At 44.8% G+C, this 20000-nt stretch overlaps 1 protein-coding gene across 1 annotated transcript in view; it reads right to left on the minus strand.

Moving 5' to 3' along the window:
- The window catches only part of LOC120566566 (alpha-1,3-mannosyl-glycoprotein 4-beta-N-acetylglucosaminyltransferase B-like), a 36813-nt gene that overhangs the window by 6756 nt on the left and 10057 nt on the right, over positions 1 to 20000 (minus strand). Inside the window, exons 5-9 of the mRNA XM_039813083.1 lie at positions 19490 to 19620; positions 15730 to 15837; positions 6373 to 6566; positions 3182 to 3260; positions 799 to 886 (exon numbers count right to left, since the gene is read on the minus strand). Coding sequence (XP_039669017.1) covers positions 799 to 886; positions 3182 to 3260; positions 6373 to 6566; positions 15730 to 15837; positions 19490 to 19620 — 600 coding nt within the window. The remainder of the gene's footprint in view (positions 1 to 798; positions 887 to 3181; positions 3261 to 6372; positions 6567 to 15729; positions 15838 to 19489; positions 19621 to 20000) is intronic.

The raw sequence follows: 20000 nt of genomic DNA on the forward strand, positions 1-20000 counted from the left end.
CAAAACAAAGTTGGTGCCCCATGATTTTTGGCGTCTATATGAGCACATAGAATCGCTCAGTCACGTCAGCATGTTGGTTTTAAGTCTACCATCGACAGTTATCATTTTATGGCTTATACTCCAATTTGTCAATGGAGAAATTGCATTGTATTTTTACTTCGGGAACCTGCTGTGGGCGGGACTGTTGAGCTCTGTTAGCAGCAACGCTATCTTTAAATAGACCGGCTCTGTTATGAGCTCTATTGTGGGACATTTCAAGCGCTCTTGGGGGCCCCTCTGGTAGCCATGGTGCCCCTAAGCAGCCGCTAAGTTCGCTTATGGGTCAGGCCGGCTCTGCCGCTTAGCAAGAGCCAGGGTCTGTCTGAGTTTTCGGCCTAAAAAGGAGTTTTTCTTCACCGCACCAAATGCTTGCTTGTGGGAAATTGTTTGGTCTTTGTAAATTATAGAGTGTGGTCTAGACCTACTCTATCTGTAAAGTTTCCTGAGATAACTCCTGTTATGATTTGATACCATGAATAAAATTGAATTTAATTGAATACTAACTTTTGCCTTAACCAGGGAGCAAGTATGACGAAAAATAAAGGAACATACAAAGAGGGACTGAAGAACAAATGGAGGATCTAATGAAGGAAAGAACAGACGAACGAACTAACAACCGTCCAACGAACGGAAAAACAAATGAATGAGTGAAGGACCACACAGAGGAAGGACAGTCAGTGAGCAGTGTGTTGCTGAGAGGCACTCCAGCAGCTGTTGTGGGGTTTGAACCTGCGGCGTCTCGTGTCTCGTGTCGCTCACCGATTCTGATGAATCCATCTTCTGTCCGATGGTACTTTGGTGTTTTCTCCCTCCCGTCTGTCAAGGCCTCTTTCTCTGCCTGAATATTCTGCAAAAACACATAAACACAGTCCAACGTGTGAATGCAACTTATTCTCCAAAATAATATTAAACTACAAAACATCCAGGCTACATTTATACTGATATGTTTTGGTTTGAAAAGACAAACACATTTTGCTACGTTTACACCTCGCATTCGGAACAAAGCGACAAAAACGTCAAAAAAAGGGACGAAAACGTCCAAAATAAAGACAAAAACATTGAAAAAGCCACAACTGTCCAAAAGAAAAGTGACAGAAACGTCCAAAATAGAGAACAAAACATTGAAAAAGCCAAAAAAAGGGACGAAAACGTCCAAAATGAAGACAAAAACATTGAAAAAGCCACAAAAACTGTGCAAAAAAACTGACAAAAAGGTTGAAAAAGCCACAAAAAGGGATGAAAACGTCCAAAATAAAGACAAAAACATTGAAAAAGTGTCAAAAACATCAAAAAAAGCCACAAAACTGTCCAAAAAAAAAGACAAAAATGTCACAAGCAGTGTCAGAAACATCCAAGATAAAGACAAAAACATTGAAAAAGCCACAAAAACTGTGCAAAAAAAATGACAAAAAGGTTGAAAAAGGGACGAAAACGTCCAAAATAAAGAGAAAAACATAAAAAAAACCACAACTGTCCAAAAGAAAAGTGACAGAAACATCCAAAATAGAGAACAAAACATTGAAAAAGCCACAAAAAGGGACGAAAACGTCCAAAATAAAGACAAAAACATTGAAAAAGTGTCAAAAACATCAAAAAAAGCCACAAAACTGTCAAAAAAAAAGACAAAAATGTCGAAAAGCCACAAGCAGTGTCTAAAAAAGTGACAGAAACATCCAAGAAAAAGACCAAAACATTGAAAAAGCCACAAAAACTGTGCAAAAAAAACACAAAAAGGTTGAAAAAGGGATGAAAACGTCCAAAATAAAGACAAAAACATCAAAAAAAAGCCACAACTGTCCAAAAGAAAAGTGACAGAAACGTCCAAAATAGAGAACAAAACATTGAAAAAGCCAAAAAACCTGTCAAGTACAGCGTTAAAACCCAGAAAAAGTGACAGAAACAGCTGAAACCTGTCACATAAACAGTCTGTCGGTAACGTTAACATTATAATAATTAATAATGAAATTTGACAAGCAGATCAGTAATGTTGTTAGAATGAGCTTTTTCCAGCTTCGTCTCCTGGCTAAAGTTAAGCCTTTCCTGAACAGGCACGATCTAGAAAAGGCGATCCATGCTCTCATTAGTTTACTGTAATGCTCTTCATGTCGGTCTGAATCAGACCTCCATCTCACGTCTTCAACTTGTGCAAAATGCTGCTGCTCGCTTTTTAACAAATACATCTAGACGTGCACACGTCACTTCCCGTTCTCTCCGCACTCTACACTGGCTCCCTGCGCGTTTTTAGAATAGATTTTAAGATTTTATTGTTTGCTTTAAAGGCCTTAAATGGTCTGGCCCCGGAGTATTTGTCTGAAATTTTTACTTTGCGGGAGCACAACCGGTCATTCACACTACCACAGATAGAGTTCTTTTTAGATCCAAACTCATGTGGCCTTTAATACAGTACAGGCCAAAAGTTTGGACACACCTTCTCATTCAATGAGTTTCCTTTTTATTTTCATGACTATTTACATTGTAGATTCTCACTGAAGGCATCAAAACTATGAATGAACACATATGGAATTATCTACTTAACAAAAAAGTGTGAAATAACTGAAAACATGTTTTATATTTTAGATTCTTCCAAGTAACCACCCTTTGCTTTTTTTATTAATAAGGGAAAAACTTCCACTAATGAACCCTGACAAGGCACACCTGTGAAGGTAAAACCATTTCAGGTGACTACCTCATGAAGCTCATTGAGAGAACACCAAGGGTTTGCAGAGTTATCAAAAAAAGCAAAGGGTGGCTACTTTGAGGAATCTAAAATATAAGACATGTTTTCAGTTATTTCACACTTTTTTGGTTAAGAACATAATTCCATATGTGTTCATTCATAGTTTTGATGCCTTCAGTGAGAATCTACAATGTAAATAGTCATGAAAATAAAGAAACACATTGAATGAGAAGGTGTGTCCAAACTTTTGGCCTGTACTTCATTCTTCTGTTTCTTTGTAACCTTTTCTGATTTTATGTTTTCTTTGCTCATTCTTTCTATTGTATGACATGTGTTTCTGATGTTAAGCACTTTGGATACCTGCTGGTTGTTGTAAAGTGCTATATAAATACATTTTGATTGATTGATTGATTGATTGATTGATTGATTGATTGATTAATCGGGGAACTGGATTCAAAGACTCACGTCGAACGGCAGAACCTCCACCGATGTGTTGAAGAGTTTGTCTCCCGGATGTTCGATGTTCCCGCTGCGAAAGAAATACCTGAGAGAGAGAAACACACACAAGGAAGGCTTAAAATATAGATTTATGAACAAGAAGTTGTTATATGAAATAATCTGAAACTGGCATTACTTTGATTTATCATTTGTATATCAGAAATTTGGGTTTCTTTCACACAAATTGTCAAATTGTGTGTAATCTTGTCTTTGAGTGTGTGTGTATGTGTGTGTGTGTCTGTGTGTGTGATTGTTTGTGTGTGTCTGTGTGTTTGTGTCTGTGTGTGTGATTGTTTGTGTGTGTCTGTGTCTGTGTGTGTGTGTGTTTTTGTGTGTATGTGCGTGTGTGTGTGTTTTTGTCTGAAGTATATGTGTGTAGTGTGTGTGTGTGTGTGAGTGTCTGTGTGTGTGTGTGTGTGTGTGTCTGTGTCTGTGCGTGTGTGTGTGTTTTTGTGTGTGTGTGCGTGTGTGTGTGTTTTTGTCTGAAGTATATGTGTGTAGTGTGTGTGTGTGTGTATCTGTCTGTGTGTGTGTCTTTGTGTGTGTGTGTGTGTGTGTCTCTGTGTGTGTGTGTGTGTGTGTGTATCTGTCTGTGTGTGTGTGTGTGTGTCTCTGTGTGTGCGTGTGTGTCTGTGTGTGTGTGATTGTGTGTGTGTGAGTGTCTGTGTGTGTGTGTCTGTGTCTGTGCGTGTGTGTGTGTTTTTGTGTGTATGTGTGTGTGCGTGTGCGTGTTTGTCTGTGTGTTTGTGCATGTGAGCCAAACACCCCCCCAGAAGCTTTTTTCACCTGGGTCTAACATTGGGAGAGTTAGCGTAGAGTAGCGTTATCAGCTGAATAGCTTAGCGCGGCGCTAATGGATCCAACTGTGTATTTCATAAGTTACCCCACTAATAATGCCCAAAATGATACCAAACTTCTACACGAGTACAAATAGGTTCTGTACTCATAAAACGATGGATTGGAAAGTTTGTAAGTACACCAGAAGTTTATTTAAAATATCACTTGCCTGCTGGCTTCTGCTCTTTTTGATGTTTTTGTCTTTATTTTGGATGTTTTCGTCCCTTTTTGATGTTTTTTTCACTAAGGTCTATATAAAAGAGACTTCAGATACAGTATTAGGGGACCACTAAGGTCTATATAAAGAGACTTCAGATACAGTATTAGGGGACCACTAAGGTCTATATACAGTGCCTTGCGAAAGTATTCGGCCCCCTTGAACTTTTCGACCTTTTGCCACATTTCAGGCCTCAAACATAAAGATATAAAACTGTAATTTTTTGTGAAGAATCAACAACAAGTGGGACACAATCATGAAGTGAAACAAAATTTATTGGATATTTCAAACCTTTTAAACAAATAAAAAACTGAAATATTGGGCGTGCAAAATTATTCAGCCCCCTTAAGTTAATACTTTGTAGCGCCACCTTTGCTGCGCATTACAGCTGTAAGTCGCTTGGGGTATGTCTCTATCAGTTTTGCACATCGGAGACTGACATTTTTGCCCATTCCTCCTTGCAAAACAGCTCGAGCTCAGTGAGGTTGAATGGAGAACGTTTTTGTGAACAGCAGTTTTCAGTTCTTTCCACAGATTCTCGATTGGATTCAGGTCTGGACTTTGACTTGGCCATTCTAACACCTGGATATGTTTATTTGTGAACCATTCCATTGTAGATTTTGCTTTATGTTTTGGATCATTGTCTTGTTGGAAGACAAATCTCCGTCCCAGTCTCAGGTCTTTTGCAGACTCCATCAGGTTTTCTTCAGAATGGTCCTGTATTTGGCTCCATCCATCTTCCCATCAATTTTAACCATCTTCCCTGTCCCTGCTGAAGAAAAGCAGGCCCAAACCATGATGCTGCCACCACCATGTTTGACAGTGGGGATGGTGTGTTCAGGGTGATGAGCTGTGTTGCTTTTACGCCAAACATAACGTTTTGCATTGTTGCCAAAAAGTTCGATTTTGGTTTCATCTGACCACAGCACCTTCTTCCACATGTTTGGTGTGTCTCCCAGGTGGCTTTTGGCAAACTTTAAACAACACTTTTTATGGATATCTTTAAGAAATGGCTTTCTTCTTGCCACTCTTCCATAAAGGCCAGATTTGTGCAGTATACGACTGATTGTTGTCCTATGGACAGAGTCTCCCACCTCAGCTGTAGATCTCTGCAGTTCATCCAGAGTGATCATGGGCCTCTTGGCTGCATCTCTGATCAGTCTTCTCATTATATGAGCTGAAAGTTTAGAGGGACGGCCGGGTCTTCGTAGATTTGTAGTGGTCTGATACTCCTTCCATTTCAATATTATCGCTTGCACAGTGCTCCTTGGGATGTTTAAAGCTTGGGAAATCTTTTTGTATCCAAATCCGGCTTTAAACTTCTCCACCACAGTATCTCGGACCTGCCTGGTGTGTTCCTTGTTCTTCATGATGCTCTCTGCGCTTTACACGGACCTCTGAGACTATCACAGAGCAGGTGCATTTATACGGAGACTTGATTACACACAGCTGGATTCTATTTATCATCATTAGTCATTTAGGTCAACATTGGATCATTCAGAGATCCTCACTGAACTTCTGGAGAGAGTTTGCTGCACTGAAAGTAAAGGGGCTGAATAATTTTGCACGCCCACTTTTTCAGTTTTTTATTTGTTAAAAAAGTTTGAAATAGCCAATGAATTTCGTTCCACTTCATAATTGGGACCCACTTGTTGTTGATTCTTCACAAAAAATTACAGTTTTATATCTTTATGTTTGAGGCCTGAAATGTGGCAAAAGGTCGAAACGTTCAAGGGGGCCGAATACTTTCGCAAGGCACTGTAAAAGAGACTTCAGATACAGTATTAGGGGACCACTAAGGTCTATATAAAAGAGACTTCAGATACAGTATTAGGGGACCACTAAGGTCTATATAAAAGAGACTTCAGATACAGTATTAGGGGACCACTAAGGTCTATATAAAAGAGACTTCAGATACAGTATTAGGGGACCACTAAGGTCTATATAAAAGAGACTTCAGATACAGTATTAGGGGACCACTAAGGTCTATATAAAAGAGACTTCAGATACAGTATTAGGGGACCACTAAGGTCTATATAAAAGCATCCAAAGAGCACCATGTCATGGGACCTTTAACACCCTGGCCTCCTCAGGTACTTCTCACCTCTCGATGCGGACAGGTGTGAAGAAGCGTATCCGTATGAAGTCGCCTGCTACGGGCGTGAAGGCCCAGAAGAAGTCCTCCCCCAGGTAGGCTTTCTCCAGGGTGAAGTGCTGGTAGGTCTTCAGGCTGGTGGTCACCTCGGCCAGCGGGTTAGCGTGACCCTTATGGAGGGTCTGTTTCCCAAAGTCCTTATCCTGGAGGAAAACATGCAGTTTGTTGGGTTTAAATATTATTCATCAGGGAATTTATGCAGTTGTCCTGATTTTTTTAATGTGGACATGAAAATAAAGACAAAAACATAAAAAAAGCCACAAAAACTGTCAAAACAAATGACAAAAATGTTGAAAAGCCACGACAACTGTCCAAAAGAAGTGACAGAAACGTCCAAAATAGAGAACAAAACATTGATAAAGCCACAAAAACTGTTCAAAAAACAAACAAAAATGTTGAAAAAGCCACAAGAAACATCAAAGAGGGACGAAAACGTCCAAAATAAAGACAAAAACATCAAAAAAAGCCACAACTGTCCAAAAAAAGTGACAGAAATGTCCAACTTAAAGACAAAAACATTGAAAAACCCACAAAACTGTAAAAAAAATGACAAAAATGACAAAAAGCCACGACAACTGTCCAAAAATATGACAAAAACACTGAAAACCCACAAAACTGTCAAAAGAATGACAAAAATGTCGAAAAGCCACGACAACTGTCCAAAAAAGTGATAGAAACGTCCAAAATAGAGAACAAAACATTGATAAAGCCACAAAAACTGTTCAAAAAACAAACAAAAATGTTGAAAAAGCCACAAGAAACATCAAAGAGGGACGAAAACGTCCAAAATAAAGACAAAAACATCAAAAAAAGCCACAACTGTCCAAAAAAAGTGACAGAAATGTCCAACTTAAAGACAAAAACATTGAAAAACCCACAAAACTGTAAAAAAAATGACAAAAATGACAAAAAGCCACGACAACTGTCCAAAAATATGACAAAAACACTGAAAAACCCACAAAACTGTCAAAAGAATGACAAAAATGACAAAAAGCCACGACAACTGTCCAAAAATATGACAAAAACACTGAAAAACCCACAAAACTGTCAAAAAAATGACAAAAATGACAAAAAGCCACGACAACTGTCCAAAAATATGACAAAAACACTGAAAAACCCACAAAACTGTCAAAAAAATGACAAAAATGTCCAAAAGCCAAGACAACTGTCCAAAAAAGTGATAGAAACGTCCAAAATAGAGAACAAAACATTGATAAAGCCACAAAAACTGTGCAAAAAACCCAACAAAACTGTCAAAAAAGCCACAAAAACATCAAAAAGTGACAGAAACAAAAATGTCGAAAAGCCACAACAACTGTCCAAAAAAGTGACAGAAACGTCCAAAATAAAAACAAAAACATCGAAAAACCCACAAAAACTGTCCAGAAATATGACAAAAAGGTCTAAAAAGCCACAAAAAACATCAAAAAGGGACGAAAACATCCAAAATAAAGACAAAAACATCAAAAAGAGCAGAAGCCAGCAGGCAAGTGATATTTTAAATAAACTCCTGGTGTACTTACAAACTTTCCAATCCATCGTTTTATGAGTACAGAACCTATTTGTACTCGTGTAGAAGTTTGGTATCATTTTGGGCATTATTAGTGGGGTAACTTATGAAATACACAGTTGGATCCATTAGCGCCGCGCTAAGCTATTCAGCGGCTAACGCTACTCTACGCTAACTCTCCCAATGTTAGACCCAGGTGAAAAAAGCTTCTGGGGGGGTGTTTGGCTCGAGGTCATGGTGCAAAGGACCCTAGGGTGAATTACTCCGAACCATCACTTTAACCAGTGGATTCAGAATTCGGCCGAACCCCCAAAATCTGGATTCGGTGCATCCCTACAGTACAGGCCAAAAGTTTGGACACACCTTCTCATTCAATGCATTTCCTTTTTATTTTCATGACTATTTACATTGTAGATTCTCACTGAAGGCATCAAAACTATGAATGAACACATATGGAATTATGTACTTAACAAAAAAGTGTGAAATAACTGAAAACATGTCTTATATTTTAGATTCTTCAAAGTAACCACCCTTTGCTTTTTTTATTAATAAGGGAAAAACTTCCACTAATGAACCCTGACAAAGCACACCTGTGAAGGTAAAACCATTTCAGGTGACTACCTCGCTAAGCTCATTGAGAGAACACCAAGGGTTTGCAGAGTTATCAAAAAGCAAAGGGTGGCTACTTTGAAGAATCTAAAATATAAGACATGTTTTCAGTTATTTCACACTTTTTTGTTCAGTACATAATTCCATATGTGTTCATTCATAGTTTTGATGCCTTCAGTGATAATCTACAATGTAAATAGTCATGAAAATAAAAAGGAAACACATTGAATGAGAAGGTGTGTCCAAACTTTTGGCCTGTACTGTAGATCTGACACCATATATTTCTCTTATTATGGCGCTTCCTTTACCTCACTTCCCCCCATAACGGTAGCATGACTCAGAACTCAGAAACTGAACCCTCCCTCCTTAACAGCATGTGTGTGTTTCCTCTCTGTGTCTCTGCAGAGTCAACAGGAAGACTAAGATGACCCCCATGTGTGCACTGAGCAGAAGATAATCTGAACCGTTAGTCACCCGAGAGACTACCGACAGACTTTTACACAGACTGGTATCACTGCCAGCCTCGCTATAGCTGTCCCTGATGACTCATCCAGTTTCAGTTCAGGGCTGAGACACGAAAGATACGAGCAACAGAAGCATGACAGCACTGTGGGAGCCCCTTCTTTAGTTTTGAGATGTTGATGTTGTATTAGGCAAAGCAAGGCAAGGCAAGGCAAGGCAGCTTTATTTGTAGAGCACAATTCAGCAACAGGGCATAAAACATTAAAGAGCAGTTAGAAAAAACGATTAAAAACAAATTAAAACATTAAAAGACAAGAATAAAATTGATAGTGCAGTATAAGAATTTAACTTAATTCATTTAAGTATTTGAGGGGAGGACCAAACGGCTGATATCGCTGTATGGTGGTTGATTTAACCCATCCTATAGGCCTACATAGGAGCTGGGGGCAGTTCATTTTGGCTACGCTCACACCGCAAGTCTTAAAGTGCCCATATTATGAAAAGAAAATCACTTTTTCTGGTGATTTGGGGTGTTATTTTGTGTCTCTGGTGCTTCCACACACATACAGACTTTGAATAAATCCATCCATGGTGTTCTGAGTGAGATGCTGTTTCTGAATGTGTCCTGTCTTCAGTAGGATGTTTGTCTGCATCGTGGGACTCTCCCAGAGAAATCTATCGACTTAACTCCCTAATCAGTCCCTCCAGAAAAACGCGATTATGCGATCGCATAATTCGACGCATAATCAGCCAAAGTCCGCATATAAGCCGCACTTTCGCCGCATAAATTGCCGATTTCCGCGCAAAATATGCGGCGCTTGCATGATGTCATATCCCCCGCATTTTCGTTGCAAAAAAGTCCCGTAATATATCTCAGCAGAAAGTTGAAAAAATGTTGCGTTTACTTCACACAAGAGCAGCCGTTTAGCCCCTGTTGCCATGGGAACGTTATGAAGTGATGTAATTACGCGACTTGAACATCATCGAAAAGCAGCGTGTTGGGGGGGGATATGACATGTTGTACTCTGAGTCTCTTAAGTTGGTATCCAATAAGAAAGCTATCTTAATATCTGATGTCTACTCAAATTTCTTTGTTTAAGTGCTCCTGCTGTCTATATTATTATTATATATATATATATATATATATATATTATATATATTAATATATATATGTATATAATATATATATTATATTATTTTATATTATTAAAGATTTTTGAAAGTCTGTCTCTTTTGTATCTTTTATTTCCCTCTGTTTAGACTATTACTTTTATTTTTACTTTAATATTATATTATTTGTATATATTTTTGTATCTTATTTGTTGACTTATTGCAATGACTGAATATCTGTAAACTATTTTTGGAAATTAAGTTTAAAAAAAAGCAGGGTTTGGGGGGGAAATCACTGTTTTTTCTCTTTTTCATCAAACAGCAGTTTTTGCAAGTTCCCACAATTTCATTGCATAAAATTACATAAATATCATATATAGCATACTCCATCGCATTTTTTAAAAAAACGTGCCGCATAATCAAGGATTTTTGCCCCTGCAACAATCACAAAAAACTCTGGGTTTTTCTGGAAGGACTGGCTAAAGGCGAATAAATTAAATTAAATTAAATTAAATTTCTTTATTTAATCAGGGACAGAGCACAAAAAACATTAGTCTATAAAAGAAGAGATGTCATGTGCCAGGTTATAGCAAAAAAATGCTAATTTCCACCCGCAGTCCCTGGACAGGTATCCCACTTCTACTTTAATTCTTTCAATTTCAATTAGTTTGTTTTTAAAACTCCAAGGATTGGTGTTTTCAGGCTGGAGGGTAATGGCTGTGTTTAGCCTCTGTCTGTGCAGGGGCCCCACGCGGTGGGGGCCCCTCCGAGTTCAGTCTCCGCACCGATGAAGTCGCTGGTCCGGGACGGCCGGATCAATATCCAATCGGTGGGAGCAGACAGTCAGCGGGGCTGATCTCCATCGCTGCTAACAGAGTAATCAGAGACTGCAGAGGCAGTCTATCTTCATCTGTCCACAGCTTCCACTCACACTGCAGGGGGTACGTGTCCCCCTAGGGGTACTCTGGAGGACTACAGGGGGTATGTGTCCCCCTAGGGGTACTCTGGAGGACTGCAGGAGGTACGTGTCCCCCTAGGGGTACTGTGGAGGACTGCAGGGGGTACGTGTCCCCCTAGGGGTACTCTGGAGGACTGCAGGAGGTACGTGTCCCCCTAGGGGTACACTGGAGGACTACAGGGGGTATGTGTCCCCCTAGGGGTACTCTGGAGGACTGCAGGGGGTACGTGTCCACCTAGGGGTACTGTGGAGGACTGCAGGGGGTACGTGTCCCTCTAGGGGTACTCTGGAGGACTACAGGGGGTATGTGTCCCCCTAGGGGTACTCTGGAGGACTGCAGGGAGGTACGTGTCCCCCTAGGGGTACTGTGGAGGACTGCAGGGGGTACGTGTCCCCCTAGGGGTACTCTGGAGGACTGCAGGAGGTACGTGTCCCCCTAGGGGTACACTGGAGGACTACAGGGGGTATGTGTCCCCCTAGGGGTACTCTGGAGGACTGCAGGGGGTACGTGTCCACCTAGGGGTACTGTGGAGGACTGCAGGGGGTACGTGTCCCTCTAGGGGTACTGTGGAGGACTGCAGGGGGTACGTGTCCCCCTAGGGGTACTCTGGAGGACTGCAGGGGGTACGTGTCCCCCTAGGGGTACTCTGGAGGACTACAGGGGGTATGTGTCCCCCTAGGGCTACTCTGGAGGACTGCAGGGGGTACGTGTCCCCCTAGGGGTACTGTGGAGGACTGCAGGGAGTACGTGTCCCCCTAGGGGTACTTTGGAGGACTGCAGGGGCACATGTCCCCCTAGGGGTACTCTGGAGGACTACAGGGGGTATGTGTCCCCCTAGGGCTACTCTGGAGGGACTGCATGGAGTGCGCGTATCCCCCCCCTAGGGGTAGTACTGGAGGACTACAGGGGGTATGTGTCCCCCTAGGGCGTCTCTGGAGGACTGCAGCAGGGGTACGTGTCCCCCTAGGGGTACCGGTGGAGGACTGCAGGGAGTACGTGTCCCCTTTAGGGCTACTCTGGAGGACTGGCAGGAGTACGTGTCCCCCTAGGGGTACTCTGGAGGACTACAGGGGGTATGTGTCCCCCTAGGGCTACTCTGGAGGACTGCAGGAGTGCGTGTCCCCCTAGGGGTACTGTGGAGGACTGCAGGGGAGTACGTGTCCCCCTAGGGTAGTCTGGAGGGACTGCAGGAATGCGTGTCCCCCTAGGGGGTACTGTGGAGGACTGCAGGGGTGCACGTGTCCCCCTAGGGGTACTTTGGAGGACTGCAGGGGTACATGTCCCCCTAGGGGTACTTTGGAGGACTGCAGGAGGGAGTGCACGTGCCCCCCTAGGGGGGTACTTTGGAGGACTGCAGGAGTACGTGTCCCCCTAGAGGTACTTTGGAGGACTGCAGGGGGTACGTGTCCCCCTAGGGGTACTTTGGAGGACTGCAGGAGTACGTGTCCCCCTAGGGGTACTTTGGAGGACTGCAGGAGGTACGTGTCCCCCTAGGGGTACTTTGGAGGACTGCAGGGGGTACGTGTCCCCCTAGGGGTACTCTGGAGGACTGCAGGAGGTACGTGTCCCCCTAGGGGTACTTTGGAGGACTGCAGGGGGTACGTGTCCCCCTAGGGGTACTCTGGAGGACTGCAGGGGAGGTACATGTCCCCCTAGGGGTACTCTGGAGGACTGCAGGGGGTACGTGTCCCCCTAGGGGTACACTGGAGGACTACAGGGGGTATGTGTCCCCCTAGGGGTACTCTGGAGGACTACAGGGGGTATGTGTCCCCCTAGGGCTACTCTGGAGGACTGCAGGGGGTACATGTCCCCCTAGGGGTACTTTGGAGGACTGCAGGGGGTACGTGTCCCCCTAGGGGTACTGTGGAGGACTACAGGGGGTACGTGTCCCCCTAGGGGTACTCTGGAGGACTGCAGGGGGTACGTGTCCACCTAGGGGTACTGTGGAGGACTGCAGGGGGTACGTGTCCCTCTAGGGGTACTGTGGAGGGACTGCAGGGTGCGTGTCCCCCTTAGGGGTACTCTGGAGGACTGCAGGGGTGCACGTGTCCCCCAGGGGGCTCTGGAGGACTACAGGGGTATGTGTCCCCCTAGGGCTACTCTGGAGGACTGCAGGGGGTACGTGTCCCCCTAGGGGTACTGTGGAGGACTGCAGGGAGTACGTGTCCCCCTAGGGGTACTTTGGAGGACTGCAGGGGCACATGTCCCCCTAGGGGTACTCTGGAGGACTACAGGGGGTATGTGTCCCCCTAGGGCTACTCTGGAGGACTGCATGGGGTACGTGTCCCCCTAGGGGTACTCTGGAGGACTACAGGGGGTATGTGTCCCCCTAGGGCTACTCTGGAGGACTGCAGGGGGTACGTGTCCCCCTAGGGGTACTGTGGAGGACTGCAGGGAGTACGTGTCCCCCTAGGGCTACTCTGGAGGACTGCAGGGGGTACGTGTCCCCCTAGGGGTACTCTGGAGGACTGCAGGGGGTACGTGTCCCCCTAGGGGTACTGTGGAGGACTGCAGGGTGCAGTGTCCCCCTAGGGGGTACTCTGGAGGACTGCAGGAGGTACGTGTCCCCCTAGAGGTACTTTGGAGGACTGCAGGGGTGCATGTCCCCCTAGGGGTACTCTGGAGGACTGCAGGAGAACGTGTCCCCCTAGAGGTACTTTGGAGGACTGCAGGGGGTACGTGTCCCCCTAGGGGTACTCTGGAGGACTGCAGGGGGGTACATGTCCCCCTTTAGGGGTACTTTGGAGGACTGCAGGAGGTGCGTGTCCCCCTAGAGGTACTTTGGAGGACTGCAGGAAGTACGTGTCCCCCTAGGGGGTACATTTTGGAGGACTGCAGGGAGGTGCCGTGTCCCCCTAGAGGTACTTTGGAGGACTGCAGGGCGTGTCCCCCTAGGGGGTACTCTGGAGGACTGCAGGAGGTACGTGTCCCCCTAGGGGTACTTTGGAGGACTGCAGGGGGTATGTGTCCCCCTAGGGGTACTCTGGAGGACTGCAGGGGAGTTACGTGTCCCCCTAGGGGTACTCTGGAGGACTGCAGGGGGTACGTGTCCCCCTAGGGGTACTCTGGAGGACTACAGGGGGTATGTGTCCCCCTAGGGGTACTCTGGAGGACTACAGGGGGTATGTGTCCCCCTAGGGGTACTCTGGAGGACTGCAGGGGGTACATGTCCCCCTAGGGGTACTTTGGAGGACTGCGGGGAGTACGTGTCCCCCTAGGGGTAGTTTAACTGGGAGTACGTGTCCCCCGAGGGGTACTCTGGAGGACTGCAGGGGGTACGTGTCCACCTAGGGGTACTCTGGAGGACTACAGGGGGTACGTGTCCCCCTAGGGGTACTGTGGAGGACTACAGGGGGTACGTGTCCCCCTAGGGGTACTGTGGAGGACTACAGGGGGTACGTGTCCCCCTAGGGGTACTGTGGAGGACTGCAGGGGGTACGTGTCCCCCTAGGGGTACTGTGGAGGACTGCAGGGGGTACGTGAGCGCTTTTTTTTCTAATTTTTTGTCGCTTTTTCAGCCTTTATTTTTGACCGGACAGATGAAGACATGAAAGGGGAGAGAGAGAGAGAGAGAGAGAGAGGGGAATGACATGCAGCAAAGGGGACGCAGGTCGGAGTCGAACCAGCGGCCGCTGCGTCGAGGAGTAAACCTCTATATATGGGCGCGCGCTCTACCAACTGAGCTCTCCGGGCACCCTCACTTTTTAAAAGTTTATGTCGGTTTTTGTCACTATTTTTGACCTGTTCTTAGCTTCCTTCCTTCCTGCCTTCCTTCCTTCCTTCCTTCCTTCCTTCCTTCCTGCCTTCCTTCCTGCCTTCCTTCCTTCCTTCCTGCCTTCCTTCCTGCCTTCCTTCCTTCCTGCCTTCCTTCCTTCCTTCCTGCCTTCCTTCCTGCCTTCCTTCCTTCCTGCCTTCCTTCCTGCCTTCCTTCCTTCCTTCCTGCCTTCCTTCCTGCCTTCCTTCCTTCCTGCCTTCCTTCCTTCCTTCCTGCCTTCCTTCCTTCCTGCCTTCCTTCCTTCCTTCCTTCCTTCCTGCCTTCCTTCCTTCCTGCCTTCCTTCCTTCCTTCCTTCCTTCCTGCCTTCCTTCCTTCCTGCCTGCCTTCCTTCCTTCTTTCTGCTTTCTTCTTTTCTGTTTCTTTCGACACATTAAGCTTTTTTCAACGTTTTTTTCCACTATTTTTCTGCTTTTTCCGCTTCTCTAAAAGTTTTTGAAGCTTTTCTTGCTTTGTTGTCCTTGGTTGTATTTCTTTGTTTTTTATCTGCAGTTTTTGTCACTTTTTTTATTTGTTTTTTTTTTACATCCAACTGTCTTTATCCTTCTGAAACCAGAACACAACAACAAATGTTGACTCATCTTCACTTCAGAAGCAAAAAAATGTCAGATGTTTCTATTTTTAAGCCCGATAATTTAGGTAGGGTTTCTAAAAACTTCCCCTCCTGCAACCAGCCTGCTGCAGACGACAGTAACTGAAAATTGGAAATTAGGGAAAGTACTGACGTAGCAAAAGTACTCAAGCGAGAAACAGAAGATTTGAAATGAAATGTGCCCTTGAATTGAACATCACACACACACACACACACACACACACACACACACACACACACACACACACACACACACACACACACACACACACACACACACACTCTCGTTACCTTGAGTTTCTGTATTTTTCCAGCCAGAGACGAGTGCGTGCCGACATGTTGGAAGAGAGACGGTTTGAACCGAATCCTCAGGTTTGCCTTCTGCCTGTCGCAGTGTTTCTGATGGAGACACACAATACAATTACACCTTTTAAAGCCTTCACTACAAACACAACATCCCAGCAGTGTTAAACATACGGTATACTCATAGACCGTATATATAAACTGGACCACCAGATCCTGTGTCTCTGGACCAGAGACCAGTGAAGGATGTCAGAAGTCTCTTTCCCGGTGCTGGCTGAGCGTTACTGAGCAGCCTCCAACTGAGCTTGAAGACGTAGATGTGACGTGAGCAACCTGTCTGAAAGTGTGAAGTCTTCTGGTAGCTGTGCCGAGAGAAATCTCAATCATTCCCAATCTTACAGAGACGGAGAGCGTAGGTATATGTAAGGAGATAACATGGGCACAGGCTAATTACTGATCACTAACATGCTAGTTAACATTAGTCATTAAACCTAAACAGATAATGGAAGTCCAAACTGCCTGTGAGCTTCTCCTGTACTATATGGTAATTCCTCTACTGTGTGACAGTAAGTCTCGTGGTTATGACCCAATCGATAGCCTATTGTTATAAAAGCGTCTGCTACGGAGCCATAACGTGAGCTACAAGGTAATGGAGCCTTTTATACATTGTCGTGTTTCTTTAGAAATAAACAACGGACAAATAGAGTCTTTAAACGCTTCAGATGTAAAGTTATTCGCTGTCAAAGTGGCGCCAGGACTCTCAGAGTGACTGCAGGTCTCTCTGGTAAACTTACTTAAAGTTATTTTATGGTGAATGAACGGCTCGGTCCCACCAAGTAGCTCATCCAATCAGATTGAAGCACTGACGCCAATGCTGCTGCCAGCTCTGCCGTTGTTTACCCTTTTTGTTCTTCTTCTTCTAGTCCCGTAGAAATATAAAAGTCGGTAGCCTTTGCTCATTAGCGCCACCTCTGTTCAGGAGAAGACTGAAACTAGTGTCGCGACCACCAGCGCAGGTATAAACAGTTACAGCGCTCCCATGACGTCACACTGGCGCACGCCAGCCAGTATATAAGAGCCTTTAGACGGCGATACTCCAAACCGTCTACAGCAGGCGTTCTCAAACATTTCACTCACAGGTTCGCATTTGATTTTTATTCCAGGTCAGGGGTCCGAAATGATTGGCGATAAAAAAACATTTAATCAACTCGCTTTTAACTGTTAAAGGGATACTCCACCGTGTGTTGAAATAGGTCTTATCCCGGTCTCCTCTAGCTGTAGATAGGTGAGGTCTCCCCTAGCTGTAGATAGGTGGGGTCTCCTCTAGCTGTAGATAGGTGGGGTCTCCTCTAGCTGTAGATAGGTGGGGTCTCCCCTAGCTGTAGATAGGTGGGGTCTCCTCTAGCTGTAGATAGGTGGGGTCTCCTCTAGCTGTAGATAGGTGGGGTCTCCTCTAGCTGTAGATAGGTGGGGTCTCCTCTAGCTGTAGATAGGTGGGGTCTCCTCTAGCTGTAGATAGGTGGGGTCTCCCCTAGCTGTAGATAGGTGGGGTCTCTAGCTGTAGATAGGTGGGGTCTCCTCTAGCTGTAGATAGGTGGGGTCTCCTCTAGCTGTAGATAGGTGGGGTCTCCTCTAGCTGTAGATAGGTGGGGCTTCTAGCTGTAGATAGGGTGGGGTTTCCCCTAGCTGTAGATAGGTGGGTTCCCCTAGCTGTAGATAGGGTGGGGTCTCCTCTAGCTGTAGATAGGTGGGGTCTCCTCTAGCTGTAGATAGGGGGGGTCTCCCTAGCTGTAGATAGGTGGGGTCTCCTCTAGCTGTAGATAGGTGGGGTTTCTCTAGCTGTAGATAGGTGGGGTCTCCTCTAGCTGTAGATAGGTGGGGTCTCCTCTAGCTGTAGATAGGTGGGGTCTCCTCTAGCTGTAGATAGGTGAGGCCCTCTAGCTGTAGATAGGTGGGGGTCTCCCTCTAGCTGTAGATAGGTGGGGTCTCCTCTAGCTGTAGATAGGTGGGGTCTCCCCCGTTGTAGATAGGTGGGGTCTCCTCTAGCTGTAGATAGGTGGGGCTCTCTCTAGCTGTAGATAGGTGGGGTCTCCTAGCTGTAGATAGGTGGGGTCTCCTCTAGCTGTAGATAGGTGGGGTCTCCCCTAGCTGTAGATAGGTGGGGTCTCCTCTAGCTGTAGATAGGTGGGGTCTCCCCTAGCTGTAGATAGGTGGGGTCTCCCCTAGCTGTAGATAGGTGGGGTCTCCCTTAGCTGTAGATAGGTGGGTCCCCTCTAGCTGTAGATAGGTGGGGTCTCCCCTAGCTGTAGATAGGTGGGGTCTCCCCTAGCTGTAGATAGGTGGGGTTCTCCCCTAGCTGTAGATAGGTGGGGTTTCCTCTAGCTGTTTTTTTTTTAGATAGGTGGGCCAACTGATTTTGGTGCATGCATCGTTTTAGTCCGGTGCAACACCGGCAGCGCCGCCGCTAGTTAGCTTAGCGTAGTGAATGGAATCCTATGTTGCCGGTTAGCATGTTGTGAGTAAAAGTGAGCCAACAAAAGACAAAAAAAAACAACCGAATTACTTGCACTGAGACAAAAAATGCGTTGGCCCACCTATCTACAGCCAGGGTAGACCGTGATAAGAACTATTTCAACAAACGGTGGAGTATTCCTTTAAGCAACATACATTCAAGTTGAGCTCTCTGTTTTCCTGCTCAACTGTTGACTTTCAGTCAAATTTAAAAATATTTATGTATTACTTTTTCCAATAAATTTTGAATGAATCCCAGGATACATCTTTTGGTTATATATCACTGTCATGTGACCCGGATAATGTAACACAGGTACACAGTCTATGAAGTAAACCACGCCTCTTTAGTATCATAAAACATTTTTTTATTTTTTATAAATGAACATAAAGTTGACCTTTAGGACCCTCGCTAATGTTAGCAATTAATTATGGTTAAAGGTGCCCTGCCACATGTACTTCATGACTTTGTGGTGATATCTGAAGGTCTACCATGGACTCTGTAACCTTGGTTACCTTGTTTCAAGCCATTCTAGCGTGGTATAGAAAGCCTACAGGAAGACTCGGCTCGATTTCTGCCAGTTCTCATTAATATTCAACGAGCTAAGCTGTTTGAACCTGATTGGCTAACAGCTAGCCAATGAGAGCCTGGCTGTCAGAATCCTTTACCCAGCCCAACTGGGCGAGCTCATGAATAGTAATGAGCTCAGGCAGTATGATGTCAGACTGACCAGCTGCTGTGATTGGTCTGATTTCTCCGCTTATTTCTGTTCAGTGGCTAGAGCTGACAGAGGAGCTAGCAGTTCATTTTCACATTCACCATATAACACAAACACATATGGACCTGACATATTAAAAAAAATGCAAGGAAAAACAGTTTTTGTGTCAGGGCACCTTTAAACAAACAAACATTAGTGTAAGTTTATTTGCACATTAATCAACATTTCTGTAAACGTGCCAGTGTTAGCCAGTCAGCTAACTTTCAACTGTCCTAGTGTGCATGTCTTTATGGTGGGAAGAAACCACACGCAAACATGGGGGAGAACATGAACACTCCACACAGAAAGGCCCGGGACGACCTGGACTCGAACCCAGAACCTTCTTGCTGTGAGGCAGAAGTGCTAACCACTGAGCCACCGTGCTGCCCAATGGTACTTATTTAAAACATTGCGATTAGACAATAGTGTAGTAGTTGTTGCAGGCCTGTGATGAGAGTGTGATGCGTGGAGACTATACTCACGGCATCCTTCTCCGGGTTGCACACCTTGACCCACATGATGTGGTCCAGCAGCCAGTCGATGGGTTTGTCTTTGTAGAACATCAGCATGAACTCCACGATGAGCGACAGGTCCAACGACTTGAACATCTTACCTGTCGGAGAAGAAAGGGATTTTTTTTCAGTCCCTCCAGAAAAACGCATAATCACCCAAAGTCCGCATATTTATTTTTTCAAATATGCCGCACTTTCGCAACAACCAGCAGGTATCCAAAGTGCTTAACATCAGAAACACATGTCATACAATAGAAAGAATGAACAAAGAAAACAGTAAAATCAGAAAAGGTTACAAAGAAACAGAAGAATGAAATGGTCACACCACTGCTACGTACAGTACAGGCCAAAAGTTTGGACACACCTTCTCATTCAATGCGTTTCCTTTTTATTTTCATGACTATTTACATTGTAGATTCTCACTGAAGGCATCAAAACTATGAATGAACACATATGGAATTATGTTCTTAACAAAAAAGTG

Source organism: Perca fluviatilis, chromosome 10, assembly GCF_010015445.1.
Source record: "Perca fluviatilis chromosome 10, GENO_Pfluv_1.0, whole genome shotgun sequence".
In the NCBI taxonomy this organism is placed as follows: Eukaryota; Metazoa; Chordata; class Actinopteri; order Perciformes; family Percidae; genus Perca; species Perca fluviatilis.